The sequence below is a fragment of the Meles meles genome, chromosome 9, assembly GCF_922984935.1.
Source record: "Meles meles chromosome 9, mMelMel3.1 paternal haplotype, whole genome shotgun sequence".
Lineage (NCBI taxonomy): Eukaryota > Metazoa > Chordata > Mammalia > Carnivora > Mustelidae > Meles > Meles meles.
This window is the reverse complement of record NC_060074.1, coordinates 97,356,121-97,369,914: the sequence shown is the minus strand read 5'-3', so window position 1 is coordinate 97,369,914 and position 13,794 is coordinate 97,356,121. Positions and strand designations below refer to the sequence as shown.

At 45.1% G+C, this 13,794-nt stretch overlaps 1 protein-coding gene across 3 annotated transcripts in view; it reads left to right on the top strand.

Annotated features, from left to right (window-relative positions):
- The window catches only part of MGAT5 (alpha-1,6-mannosylglycoprotein 6-beta-N-acetylglucosaminyltransferase), a 339,352-nt gene that overhangs the window by 194,107 nt on the left and 131,451 nt on the right, over nucleotides 1-13,794 (top strand). For all 3 annotated transcript variants that reach the window (XM_046018618.1, XM_046018616.1, XM_046018617.1), the window contains 2 exons: nucleotides 1,238-1,314; nucleotides 2,378-2,467. In XM_046018618.1, coding sequence (XP_045874574.1) covers nucleotides 1,238-1,314; nucleotides 2,378-2,467 — 167 coding nt within the window. The remainder of the gene's footprint in view (nucleotides 1-1,237; nucleotides 1,315-2,377; nucleotides 2,468-13,794) is intronic.

Sequence of the window (13,794 nt, the reverse complement as noted above, 5' to 3'; positions counted from 1 at the left end):
AACCATTCCCTTCTTTCTTTTCTTTTTTTTTAATTTTATTTATTTGACAGAGAGAAATCACAACTAGGCAGAGAGGCAGGCAGAGAGAGAGAAGGAAGAAGGCTCCCCGCGGAGCAGAGAGCCCGACGTGGGGCTCGATCCCAGGACTCTGGGATCATGACCTGAGCCGAAGGCAGAGGCTTTACCCCACTGAGCCACCCAGGCGCCCCTTAACCATTCCCTTCTTAAAAGCATTCAGTGTTCTCCTGTGTCCTTTGCTCAAAGATTAAAGTCTTCATCAGGGCACTTGCTGGAGGCCTTTCCGGTTTGGGCCCTGCCTGGTCTCCAGTCTGACCACTCAGTACCTCCCACTTCCAAATTCCAGTCGGAGCGTGTCCCTGCATTTGATGCCTCCCCAGGTCCTTGGACACCGTCTCTCCCTGGCCCTTTCACCTGATGCACTCTTGCTTCATCTTCCATCTTAGCTGAGATGTCCCTAGATCCAGGAAAGCTTCTTTGAGCCTAGAGACTGGGGTGGGTGTCCTTCCCTTGGTCCGCCCTCACATAATGTGTTTACACTGCTGCTCCGTGGTTTACGTGTCTGGCTGTTGGCTACCACTAAACAAGTAAGCTTTTTAGTTTCTTTTTAGTTTTGACTCTGTCATCAAAAGGAATAGGAATCCACTTGAGCTGACTCATAGAAGGGGAGTTGACCTGTGAGCAAATATGTGAAGCAGTAAGGAGACCTCTGCAGAAATTTAAGAACCAGGTCCATAAGGAGCTGTCCCTCGCAGATGTGTCTGGTGGCCTTCTATACTCTGTATACCGGTTCTGTTTGCCTGTGTTAGCCGGCCGCTCAGCTCAAGCACATGTCCTGAAGCTGCCCCTGCCCTCAGTTTGTCTGCGTAGCCTAGCATGGCCCTGCCAGCCCTCGTGGTCTCTCCCAGTCTCATGGCTCTGTTGCCTGGTCTCCATTTGCATTCTGTTCCAGTTACAGATTTTCCAGCAAGCACTGCGGTTGGTGTTGCTCATCCTTCCAAGCGAGGCCACATGCCTCGTAGGTCTTTGGCCATCCGCGGGTGGGTCCTTGCTGCAGACCAACTGGAACCGTGGCCCTCTGGAGGGTTTCCACGGGTCAGAGCCTGACTTTCAGTATAGATTCCCTTTTTCTGTTTCTTTCCCTGCCCCTTGCTTGCAAGGGTGTTAGGTTTGTGTTTCATGAACTTTATGGTATCCTTTGTTCTCTTTCGTCTTACAGATATCATTAATGGAGCTCAAGAAAAATGTGTATTGCCTCCTATGGATGGCTATCCCCACTGCGAGGGGAAAATCAAGGTAAGACAGAAGTAATGTCTGTTCATCCCCACATCTTCAGTCTGCACCGATAGCCTCTTCCTTCCTCTCCCCTCTCTGTAACTCCCCAGTAATCTGAATGGCAAGCAAGCTCTTTAAGGAGCTCGTTTCAAGGGTGCCTCAATCCTGCCAGTTTGGGGCTGTGGCTATGACAACCCTTGTCTGCTTATGCCAACTTCATGGGGTTAGTCAACAATGGCTCTAACTGGTGAAACTGAAAGAGCCTGGGCCACTTCGGGCGCCTACTGTGTCTTTGAAGCGCCTTCCCCTGGCATTCCCAGCCTCCAGCAGGTGATCCTTCAAGGGCCATTGACAAGGGGCTGCCATTATGTGGGGTCTGGCCTCCCTCTCCCCCAGTACCCAGGCCCCAGCCATGAGGTCTCCAGATTGTGATTTAAATGTCACATTAGCATTTGCAGCTGAGTAACCAGAGATGCTTGGACACTCTTTCACTCTTCACATTTTTTTAAAAAAAATCCCTTTTTATATGGCCTGCCCTGAGGGAGACCACTCCCCTGCTCAGCAGTTTTCAGAGAAAAGTCTCGGTTCTCATATATACTTAGGATGGTGAGACCACAGCCCAGAAGCATCGGCATGCTTCCTGTTCGGGACTCGTGTGTGCCATGCACACCTCGCACGCCTGCATTCACGCTCTCTGTTCCAGGCCCGGCACTGGAGCTCGTAAAGCTATAGCTCTCTAGGGAGAAGGGTTTTGACACAATGGCCCCCTCAGGCAGCTGTTTTTGATAAATGTCCCCTGGCCACTGGCTGTCCTGGGCTTTACTGCCCTGTATGTCTTGCAGCCTTCCTCTATCCTGAGCCCCTCTGCTAAGGCCCAGCTCAAGCCAGTGTCTCCCTATGGACCATCTGGGAACTGGGCATCTGTTGTCCCGACCTCAGCTCAGTGACTCTGAGCCTCAGGCCCAAGTCTGAGCCACTCAGTGCTCCTTGCCCTTCACACCCTTGCCTTCTCTGTCAGTGGATGTCTGAGCCCATCAGTAACGACCTGCTCATGGGTGTCCTTACCTGGCTCTTGTCGTTTCAGTGGATGAAAGATATGTGGCGCTCGGATCCCTGCTACGCAGATTATGGAGTGGATGGGTCCACCTGCTCTTTTTTTATTTACCTCAGTGAGGTGAGTCGCTTCTCTGGCTCTGGGATGTGGAAAGGTGTGGTTAGTCAGGTTTGCAGCTGAGCCTGGAATTCGAAAAGTCGAGAAATGTGTATTGTTTTTACAGGGTGGACCTGTGGTTCCTTTCTTCATTATTTTCCCCAGCTCCTAAATAGGATAATTCTTTTTTCCTTGAGGGAAACAACAAGCTGATGTAGTTATTTACATTTTCTTTCCCTGTTTTTTAAAAAAAATCTAGTAAAATACATGAACATAAAGTTTTCCATCTTGACCATTTAGGAGGAATTAAGGACATTCATACTGTGGTACAGCCATCACCAGCATCCATCTCCTGATAATTCATCTTGCAAACCTGACACTCTACCCGTTAAACAGTGACTTCCTGTTCCCCCCACCTCCAGCCCCTGAACACAACCATTCTAATCTGTCTCACTGGTTTTGACTCTTCTCACTACTTGTATAATTTACACAGTATTTTTCCCTTTTGTGACTGTCTTATTTCAGTTAACTTGATATACTCAAGTTCCATTCATGTTTATAGCCTGTCAGCCTTTCCTTCCTTTTCAAGGCTGAGTAATATTCCATCGTGTTATTATACCACCTTTCGCTTATCCATCTATCCGTTGATGGATACTTGGGTTACTTGCGCCATGGAACTATTGTAAATAATGTGGCTGTGAACATGGGTGTGCACACAACCCTTTGAGACTCCGCTTTCTCTTCCTTCGTGTGCATATCCAGAAGTGGAGTGGCTGAATCATAGGGTAATTCTGTTCCTATTTTTTTGAGGAACCACAAACTTCTCCAAAGCAATGGCTTCGTTTTCCCTTCCTCCCAGCAGTGCATGAGGGTTCCAGTTTGTCCGTATCCTTGCCAATACTTGTTTTTTGTTTTGTCAGAGTAGCCACGCTAACGGGTGTGCAGTGGTATCTCCCTGCGGTTTGGTTTGCCTTTTCATAATGATCAGTGACGTCGAGCATCTTTTTCTTGGGCTTATTGGCTGAAGCAGGTATTTGCTTATAAGCTGAGCTATTTTTAGCTTTTTTAAAAAAACCTTTTTAGCTGAGCCTTATTTTCATTTCTACCCTTGAATTCAAATAGCAGCTTTTTTAAAGCACGACATTGCATAGGCCACATAGAATTGCTTGTAATATGCTTTGATGATTTCTGTTTCACCTTGAAGAAAATGGAGGGGTTGGGGCAAAAAGGTTAAGACTGTATGGGGCGAGTATGGGGAAGAACTGAGTAGGGAATGAGAAGCTGGCTTCCCCTCCACTCTTGATGGACAAAGGCAGCTCTAGGGCTTGTGAAGTGGGTGCTGGCTAATTTTCAGAGGCTGTCTACTGTGGTGTGCTGTTGCTGTTGGACCAGTAGTTAATAACAGCTCCCTGGTGCTATAACACAGGAAAGAGAACACCTCCATTTGGAGGCTAATGACATACTTCTGCTGTAATTTTTTGTGTGAGCCTCAGGCTCCTCCCCTCTGTGTCACAAGGGGACAGGGGACGGCTTTGGGGGATGGAGGCCAAACCAGTATCACTACAGGGCACGTGGCCTTGAATTCTGAGGGGTTTGTCCCTTTCCTTTACCTTTTTATCTCTTTCCCTTCTGAGAGCCACTCAGACTTTTTTTTTTTTGAAGTATGGTTGCACCGTGACCACCCCGCAGCCATCATGAAGAGGTCTCAGCACTAATGATAGTTAAATTATCTCTTAGAAATTAAAAGCACTGTGGGTTGGGTACACGATGCTCCTCATTAGCAGGCTGCTGGCAAATTAATTCTTTCACATTTATTTGAGTGTGTTTTGGGCTGGGGTAGGCTGTGGCCCACCTTCTCGTTTCCTTCTCCAGAAAAATGAGGCCTGGGGCCCTGGGTGAACCGGCACTCCAGTGAGAAGTCAATTGGAAGCACCTTTCCTGCCCCAAGGAAAAGGTTCCTTCTTCAGTTTAATTTTCAAAAGTTTCCTTCCGCTTTCCATTTGATAGAGTTTAGCCAGAATCCAACTGTGCCCCCTGATTGACAGACTGGGCTAATTTCACGCCTTCCTGAGACTTCTCATGTTGGGCATACTGCTGAGGTCCAGGTAGAGAATTATATCCTGCTCCAGCCTTCCCTCCATCTCCCAAGCCAGAGCTGGGAATGTGTGGGAGAACGGTCCAGATGGGAAGGGACCACGATTATCTGTGACCTAGTTCTCTTCCTGTGAAGCTGCCGCCCAACTGCACTCGCAGCGGACGAAGGATGTGGCTAAGATGAGAACAGGGAGCCCCTGGGGAGTGTGGGACAGCCGGGGCTGGGGGCGGTGTGGCAGATCATACGCTCTTGACCTGGAGCCGGCGTGTCTCATTTCAGAACCCATAACTATTTTTCCTCTGTCCAAAGTGTGGAATGGTACTTTCTTTGACTTTTCCTCTCTCTTCTCATGCAGATGATCTGGCTTTTTTTTTCTGTTCAGCTGAATTCAGTTCACTGATCCCTTATCAAATACCTATTAGATTCATCAGCTGTCAGCAGTTGGTGAGAACTCTGTTTCTTGGCACCGTGATGTGCACTCAGGACGAGCCTAACGGAAGCAGAAAAATGGATGCAGGTAGTAGAGTCAGAGCAGGGTGGAGCGAGTTTCTCTGCAGACAGAACTTGGAACATCTTTTTTAGTTTAAATCTGAAACCTTGAAACTCTGGTATTAAAAAAAAAAAAAAAAATTGCATTTTGAGGCTCCTGAGTGGCTCAGTCAACTAAGTGTATGCCCTCAGCTCAGGTCATGATCCCAGGGTCCTGGGATCGAGTCCTGCATCAGGCTCCCTGCTCAGCAGAGAGTCTGCTTCTCCCTCTCCCTCTGCTTCTCCCCCTGTTTGTGCTCTCTCAAATAAATAAATAAAAACTTGTAGAAAGATTGCATTTTATTGTGGCATCTTAATCGGTACTCTGTAAGAGTTGGAAGAGAATCTCACCGCTATGGCCTCTTGGAGGGGAAAGACTGCCTTACCGCCTCATCGCTGAGGTCACACTGTCTTTGACGCTTTCTAAACACTATACTTCTGGACAAGTGACTTATCCACTTGGCACCTCATGTTCTTCCTTTATAAAGTAATGGTTTTAACTTTGTTTTTAAAGGATCCTGCTGTGATGATTCCTGAGTGTCTATGGAAATGTGCATAGAATAGAGCCAGGCAGATAGATGACACTCAGAAAACCCAATTGATGCCTGTGTGGTTTTTGATGTTGTCATTATTTGAGGACCATTTGGGGGCATTTTATACAGAGACTTGATTTTGTTTTACAATTAGAGCCAATTTCTGTCTCTAACACTAATTTATTTTTAGATCTTTGATTTCTGGTGATGTAGAAACGCAACTAGCTGTTCCCCTTGACTTCTTTTCTCTGCATATGATGCTCGTGTTTGCATTGGAACTGGGAGCTGGATTGAAGGACCAGCAGTGCACCCCTGCTCTTGTTAATTTGAAATGACCGGAGGTGGTCATAAAGCCAATTCTGGGCTAGTATTTTCCAAATCCTGGACAGCATCCGTGTCTTTAGAGTGCTGTTTGGGTCTAGATTTTTCTTTTGCTCTGTTTTCCCTCTTGCTTCTTCTTGAAACCTTCCTCTTTTTGTTGTTTGATTGAACTGCCTGTCCTATGCCAGGTTTCCCTTGCCACCCCGAAAACAATGAAGGGAGGCATCTCTGGTCGACTTGTTTACTTGATCAGCAGATGTTCCGGTCACTTCTATTCTTTTCTTAATCCTCATGGAAGAGCCAGTTTTGGTTTCCATTTATGTTTAACCTCAGGACTTCAACAGAAACAAACAAAAAAAGCCACAGAGTAACTGTGGTCAGTCACCAGTTGAATCCAGACAGCAAGACTCCGCCCAGTCCTAGGGGATAGATGGCGCTCAGCTTTCATTTTTCTTCCTCTTGGTTGTCTCAGTGTGCCAACTTCCCCTGAATTACAGGGCTGTGAACTTCTGCTTGTAGACCTGTAGTCTACATGTCCTTCTTGGTAAATCCCAGAAAAAGCAGCCATAGTATTTCCCCTGAGGTTATACCGAGTGATGCTTGCGATGTGTCTGACGCTGGACCCAGGACTGCGTATGGTGTGAGTCCAGACACTGCCCTTGTTAGGTGAAAGACAGAAAGAGAAGAATGACACATTATTGAGCCTTGCTGTATGCCAGACACCTCAAATACACAATCTCATTTATCCCCTCCACCCCCACTCTGAGTAACAGCCAAATCAGAACAGCTCAGAGAGGCTAAGTGCTTTGTGGTCGTCTCCTTTGCATTACTGTTGCCCCTTCATGTCAAAGAAAAACAGAACTCGGGTAAGTAAGTGATTTATTACTTTTAACTTTGCATTCAGTTCTGGCTCCAAACCTATTGTGTTTGAAATATGGCTCTAATTTAGCTAGTTTGCATTAATCAGTCTTCATGGCCAGTTTATTTCAGGAATACTCAGAATTTTGATCCCCCCCCCCCACCAAAAAAAAGAGAAACAACACTGATTCTCATGTGGACGTAACTCATGCAAGCCAGGTGCTCAGCCTTTCCAGGTGGTGGGAGTCAATGAATGTTTCATTAGGCAGCCTTGCATTTCCAGATCATCGGGCAGTTTATTTTCTGGATCTGTTTTTGCGAGCCATGTAACTACTCCTGTTACAGAGACAGGGCTCTATAAAGTAATTACTCTGTCATTGTTTCAGGTGTATTAACTTGGCCCTCTGCAGAGCCTTTTCCCGCTAACAGGTTTTATGAAATTTAGAATGAATTTCTTTCCCCCCGTTGCTATTACACTGGTAGATGGTGGTGACATACCGGACACCCACACATTTGTATCTTTACCCAATTACTCGAGCAACTCTCATGCCTTTCTAGACTTCTTCATTTGTTCGTGCTGTGTTTTTTTCTTTTTAAACACTTCTGCTGCCGTTGCACATATAGCTGCTCGAAAATAAGCAAATCGCCCAGCAATCGATTGCCGGAACTGAGGATATATACAAGCTGTTGCTTCAGACACCAATTTGGACCGGACAAACGAGTGCGCGTGCTTATGTGCGTGCGTGTGAGACGCCCTCATGAAGGAACAAAGGAGGCAATTTCCTGCCTTCCTCATCAATCTGTGTCTTATATTTCAGGAACAACAGGCATAAAGGTCTTTGCCTCTTTCTGTTTTCCCTTGGCAATATGTAAAACTAATATTGGCTGAGCATGCTATTAACCTTGAGTTTAAATTCAGCGTACTTAATCCCTTGATTAATGCCGAGATTAATGCCCAACAGCAAAGGTTGAAAGCTTAAATGTTTGTGAATGCGAGCATGAAATGAAATCCTAATAACCAGTACAATGATTTGGATTTATGGGCTGTGTTGGCTGCTAGAGATAACTTGGAAATTGTGTTGCATAGACTAATTTGTCAAGAGTGGGCAGCAATGAGGAATTGACTGTTTCGGTTGCAAGAGAAAACCTGAATAAAAAAAACAACTAACATTTTGGGACAGGTCAGGGAGTATTTTAAAAATATCCCTCGACTGTTGCCTGAAAATACCAACACATACCTTGGAAAGGTCTAGCCACTTGAGACTGGGAATTCCCTTTCTGTGGGATAATCATTTCTGGGCAGTAAAGGAGGTAGCAGAGATTAATGATCCTGTTTTGCTACTTTTTGAGTTCAGCCTTTCCTTGTAGCTTCTTCATCGGTGTGTTTTCCTTGCTTTTATTACCTGAGTTCTAATGCATTCTTAGGAAATGGATTTTTTTAAACAGTCCTGAGTGTGTTGGTCCCGCTAACTGATCTATTGGTTCCATCCATTCAGACCCACCTGTCTCCAAGTTTATATTCTTGGTGGCCCCTCCCATTTGTGAGTTTCACCTACTACATCATGGGTAGTTACACTTCTTGTTCTGGCTGCCACCTTACAAACATGAGAAGGGTGGGGCACCTGGGTGGCTCAGTTGTTAAGTGTCTGCCTTTGGCTCAGGCCATGATCCCAGGGTCCTGAGATAGAGCCTCGCATTGGGCTCCCTGCTCAGTGGGAAGCCTGCTTCTCCCTCTCCCCCTCCCCTGCTTGTGTTCCCTCTGTCGCTGTGTCCCTGTCAAATAAGTAAATAAAATCTTAAACACACATGAGAAGGGCAAATGACAGGACTTGCCAAACCCCACACCAGCACAGTACCTCTTGGCTCTTTGAAACACGTGTGGCAGACAGGGCTTCCATGCAATGATCTCCAACTTGTGTTTTGCAAACTTTTAGATACTGTCTCTTACAATTCCTACTGCATGCCAATGAAAGAGCTGCAACATTTTTATATTTTGAACTTTTTTAATGTGGAAAATTTTTGACCTATGTTAAAGAAGAGTATAACGAACTTGTGTGCGCCCATAATGAGATTCAACAATTGCCAGTACATAGCCAAGATCTTTTCAATTACTCCCCCAGCCCATTGTGTTGAAGCAAATTCCAAAGGTCTTAGGATCCGCAGATGTTTCCGTATATATCTTTAAGACTCCTTGAAATCCTGTACCTACTCCCAGTTTAACTGATAATACCATCTCATATCTAAAATTAACATAATTCCTTAAGATCATAAAATACCTGATGAGTGTTTGCATTTTCTAGGCAGTCTTATAAATTAAAGTTTATTTCTTTGAACTGGGTTTCAAGTAAAGATCATATACTGAAATTGTTGGTGTCTCTTAAGTTTCTTCTTAATGTTAGTTTCCCTTCCACCTCGTTCTTCCCTTTATGTTTTGTCTTTTTTTTGAAGAACGTCTTCATTTCCTTAGATAGGTTGTTATACTCTGAATTCTGATGATGATCCTTGTATTACTGTTTGTTTCCTATAAATTGATAGTTAGATCTGAGACTTGATCAGTCAGGCTTAGTATTTTTTTTTTTTTTTTTTTTTTTTTTGCAAAACTTCTTCAGGTATTGTCTGCTTCTGTCAGGAGGCACACAATGCCCAGTGTCTCTGTCTTTATGGTGTTAGCAGCTGTCAATGACCCATGCCTGGGTTCTTTGATTCATTAGGAGTCTCTTCTTAATAGACTATTTTTTTTTAAATTTTATTTTTAAGTAATCTCTGCCCTCACTGTGGGGCTCAAACTCATGACCCTGAGATCAAGAGTCACCCTCCACCAACTGAGCAAGCCAGGCACCCCTTAGGAATACTTTTATGAAGAGAAGTGACTCTTCATCTGTATTTAGTTTCCATGAGAGACCGCTCACATAGGAACCCTGTTTCTTTGTTGGTTTCCTAGTGTCTTCAACTGGTGACCAGTGCTTTGTTTGTTTGTTTGTATGCTTCTTGGTTGTATCATTATGAACTCATCAGTTGAAACATATTTGTTACGTTCAATCTACTCCAATTATTTTCTTACCAGTTCTCAAAATGCCAGTTGTCTTCTGGATCCTTTCGACATGACCCTGACAGTTTCGAATGGTTTTTACCTATCTGGTATGACAAAATCTTCCAGGTTCCCCTGACACAGTTTCTACCCTAGACCAGGAATTGACCATTTGTCTGAGGACCACCAGTTCCTCTCAGTGAGAGACCACAGTCTGGGTGCCAGAAGCCTTCGTTATTCTTGGGTTTTGCTGAGTGCTGGGAGATGTGACAATGAACGGAAAGATGAGCTTTCCTCATTAAGGTTTTGTTTTGTAGGGGGAGACAGACAAAAACAAAAGTAAAATGTATATTTCTTAGATTGTGTTAAGCACCATGGTGAAAAATAAAACAGAAGAAGGTATGCACTTATGATGAATGATGGTGTCAGTTTTAGATAAAGTAGTTAGGAAATGCCCTACTGAGAAGATGAGGGGATGATATTGGAGCATGAGTTGGAAGAAAGCAAGAGAGTAAGAAGTATAGATGTCTGGTAGAGTTATTTAATGGGCAGTGGCAACAATAAGTGCACAGGTCCTGGGGTTACTATCAATATCCAACAATAAAAACAAGTTCAAGGAAACTAATCTCCAGGGAGATTTTTCTCTGTTTTGTTCACAGATATAATGGTGTCTGGCATACATATTTATTTAATAAAATATCCTGTTTAGAGCACTTTCAAAAAATAGGTGATAGATTTTTGTTTGTTTGTTCTGAGTAACTGCTCACCTTTCTAACCTTGAGAAAAATGTTGTGAAATTCATAGCATTAAAATCTGCTAAAACATTAAGTTTGAAGCCAGGGGTATTTCGAGCACTTATTCGCAACTTAATATAATGCTCTTTCATATTAGGTCTATAAGACGTTGGAGAGACTAAGAGAATGGAATGAGCCAATTAGAAGGCACAGCTTTCTTGCCCATCTTTTATTCTCATTGTCACTTGAGCATTATTTGCCTGCATCTATGCTTGAGGCAAAATTACGTAATAACACAGAAGAGGTACTCTGTCCCCTGTGTCTGGAATGTGACTGTCTATAAATTGGGTGCCTTTGGCTGTCGAAGTGTAGATGCGGCCCAGTGGGGCCAGCGTTGCCACTGTGGCGTGCTCAGCACGACGTGTGCCCAGGGAGAGCTGGTTATAAGAAAGCATCTCCGTGCATCCCTGTGTGGTTGGCTACAGAGGAATTCACTTGCTGCCTCCCCTGTAAGCGGGAAGATTGACACTGCTTCCCCTGTGGTGATTTGGGATGGATTTTTTGAAACTCTGTGACATCCTGCCATCAGCACCCGACTGGTTCTTGATATGGGGAATACTTACTGTAGCTTTTGTTGAAGTTCTGCCCCTTCTCTAGCCCCCAGAGAACAGTGTTGGATTGCACCAGCCATTGGCTCTCTCTGTCACACATGTTTGGTCCAGAACTCTCTGGTTATAATATTCCTGCCTGCCTTGGTAGGGGGCAGTCATGTACAGTATTAGAGAATACACGGGAGTCTCCATAATGTGTCTGGATACAGCTACCTATGTGGCCTAGAGCTTTCCACCCGGTTTCTTTTCAGTGAGATGGAGGGAGAGCCTGCCTCGCCCACCTCAGTGTTTTGTCAGAAGGTTCTCATGAATTGACGACAGCGGGTAAGGGCCACCTAAGTAGGAAAGAGGATCATCGTGAATATCTTTAGTGCTCGAGTCACATCCTTGAACCATTCATTCACTACTGCAGTAATGATCCGAGTCCCTACTGTATGCCAGGCACTGTTCTCAGGGCGGAGGATAGAGCCCTGAGAAGGCAAATCGAAATTTCTGTTCTTGAGGAATATCATTCACACGGGACATAGAATCATTTCCACAAGTGCTGGGCATTCCAAGGGGGAAAAAAGTAGAGTTAGGATACAGGTAAGTAGGTCAGGGAAGTCTTCTCTGAGGAGAAGTTAGAGCATAGTGTGGTGGTAAGGGAGTCACACACGGGAACCCTCTGGAAGGAAGAGTATTTTAGGGAGAAAGAATAACAAATGTAGAAGCTCTGAGGTGGAGGGTTCCCATGTAAAATACAGGGGATATTTGAATTTCTGGTAGACAGTTTCTTAAAATAAGTAGGTGACAAACACTGCATGGAACATCCTTATACTTAAAAAAAAGGGGGGGGGCGCCTGGGTGGCTCAGTGGATTAAGCCGCTGCCTTCGGCTCAGGTCATGATCTCAGGGTCCTGGGATCGAGCCCCGCATCAGGCTCTCTGCTCTACAGGGAGCCTGCTTCCTCCTCTCTCTCTGCCTGCCTCTCTGCCTACTTGTGATCTCTCTCTGTCAAATAAATAAATAAAATCTTAAAAAAAAAAAAAAGATTATTTATCTGAACTTCTAGTTGAACTTGCTGTCCTTTTCTCACACACACACACACACACACACACACACACACACACACCACCCCTACACACACATATCAGGCCACCCTTGTGAGGCAAGGATGTTCTGTTTGGACTTGGAAGGAGGGTCTTGTATGGAGGGCAGGGTGAGTGAGGCAGCCCGGGGTCAGGCCCCATTCTGTAGGATCTTGATATAAAGCCCGGGCTTAATTCTAAGTGCAAGGAGAAAACCTCTAAAGGGTTTGAGTTAACGTAGGATGTGGTCCCGTTTTGGCTTGAAAACAATCACGCTTGCTGCATAGAACAGATGTTGGGGGCAGAAGTTGCCAGCAGGGAGGTCTTACTCCTTTCATTGTCCTTACAGCACTGCCACACAGTAGGAGCAGAGCAGACTTGTTTTGAAGGATTTTCTATAGAAGCTTTAGGCAATTATACTCCAACACTGCAGAGTGGACTGTGCAGACGAGACCACGGGACACAAAGGTCTGGGTTCCGTGCGCATCACGTGGTGATTAAGGGGACAGATGGCACGTCATTCCTCAGCCGTGGGTCCTCCCGGTGCTGTGTCCTCATCTGGCATGATAAGTGGCCTTTCCCGGGGGATTGTCTGAAGACCAAGTGGGGTTATGTGTGTCAGGTGCTTATTCTACTGCTTGGCTCCTCATACAGTGTAGCTTTTATTTTTATCCTTAGTCTCCCTCACCCTGCCCACCATACACAGCCGTTTCCTAACAAACAATTTGTCCCAAAGATTTATCAGCTCAGGTGTTTGGTGCAGAGGACCAAAGTCTAGAGAGCTGAACCACACAGTGATGGGTAGACATCTTTTACCATTTGCATTGGCTTTTTGAGACTTGAGGAAGGGGGGTGGGTGGGAGATAGAGCAGGGTAGAGAAGGCCTTTTTTTTTTTTTAAGCATATACCTCCGTGAGTAACGTCATTCGAAGTTATCATCAGTATGACGAATACATGTATGGAGGTATATGTATCTATATTCGTATGACTAACCAGTATATTAAATGAATAGATATATAGTCCGTTGTATCTTTTTGAGACCAGCTAGCCTGCATAGGATGATGGAGGATTATCTTTTTCAGATCTTATAGTTTAACAGGGTTGTTAGGGAGTCATCTAAGGGACGCCTGGGTGGCTCAGCCAGTTAAGCATTTGCCTTCAGCTCAGGTCATGATCTCAGGGTTCTGGGACTGAGCTCCGCAGGGCACTCCCTACTCCCTACTCCAACTGCTACTCCCCCTGCTGGTTGCTCATTCATATTCTACCCCCCCCCCCCCCAAATAAATTAAATCTTTGTAGGAAGAAAAAAAAAAAAGGAAAAGGTCAGCTGAGCCAATGCCTTCATTTGGTAAATGAGAAAACTTAAAAGCTAAATGGTTTAAGTTTATATGCCTAGTTGTTGGTAGAGCTGAGCACAGAATCCGTTTTAGCTGATTCCAGATTCACGGCGCTTTCCCTACTCAGCAGTTGTCTGTTCCTCACTAAGCTTGACCTTTAAGGGAGGCTCTGACATGTTCTGGTCAGGGGAGCAATAGGCCCCAGTTGTCACCCAGCCCTGTAGCTGAGTGGTGAGCTT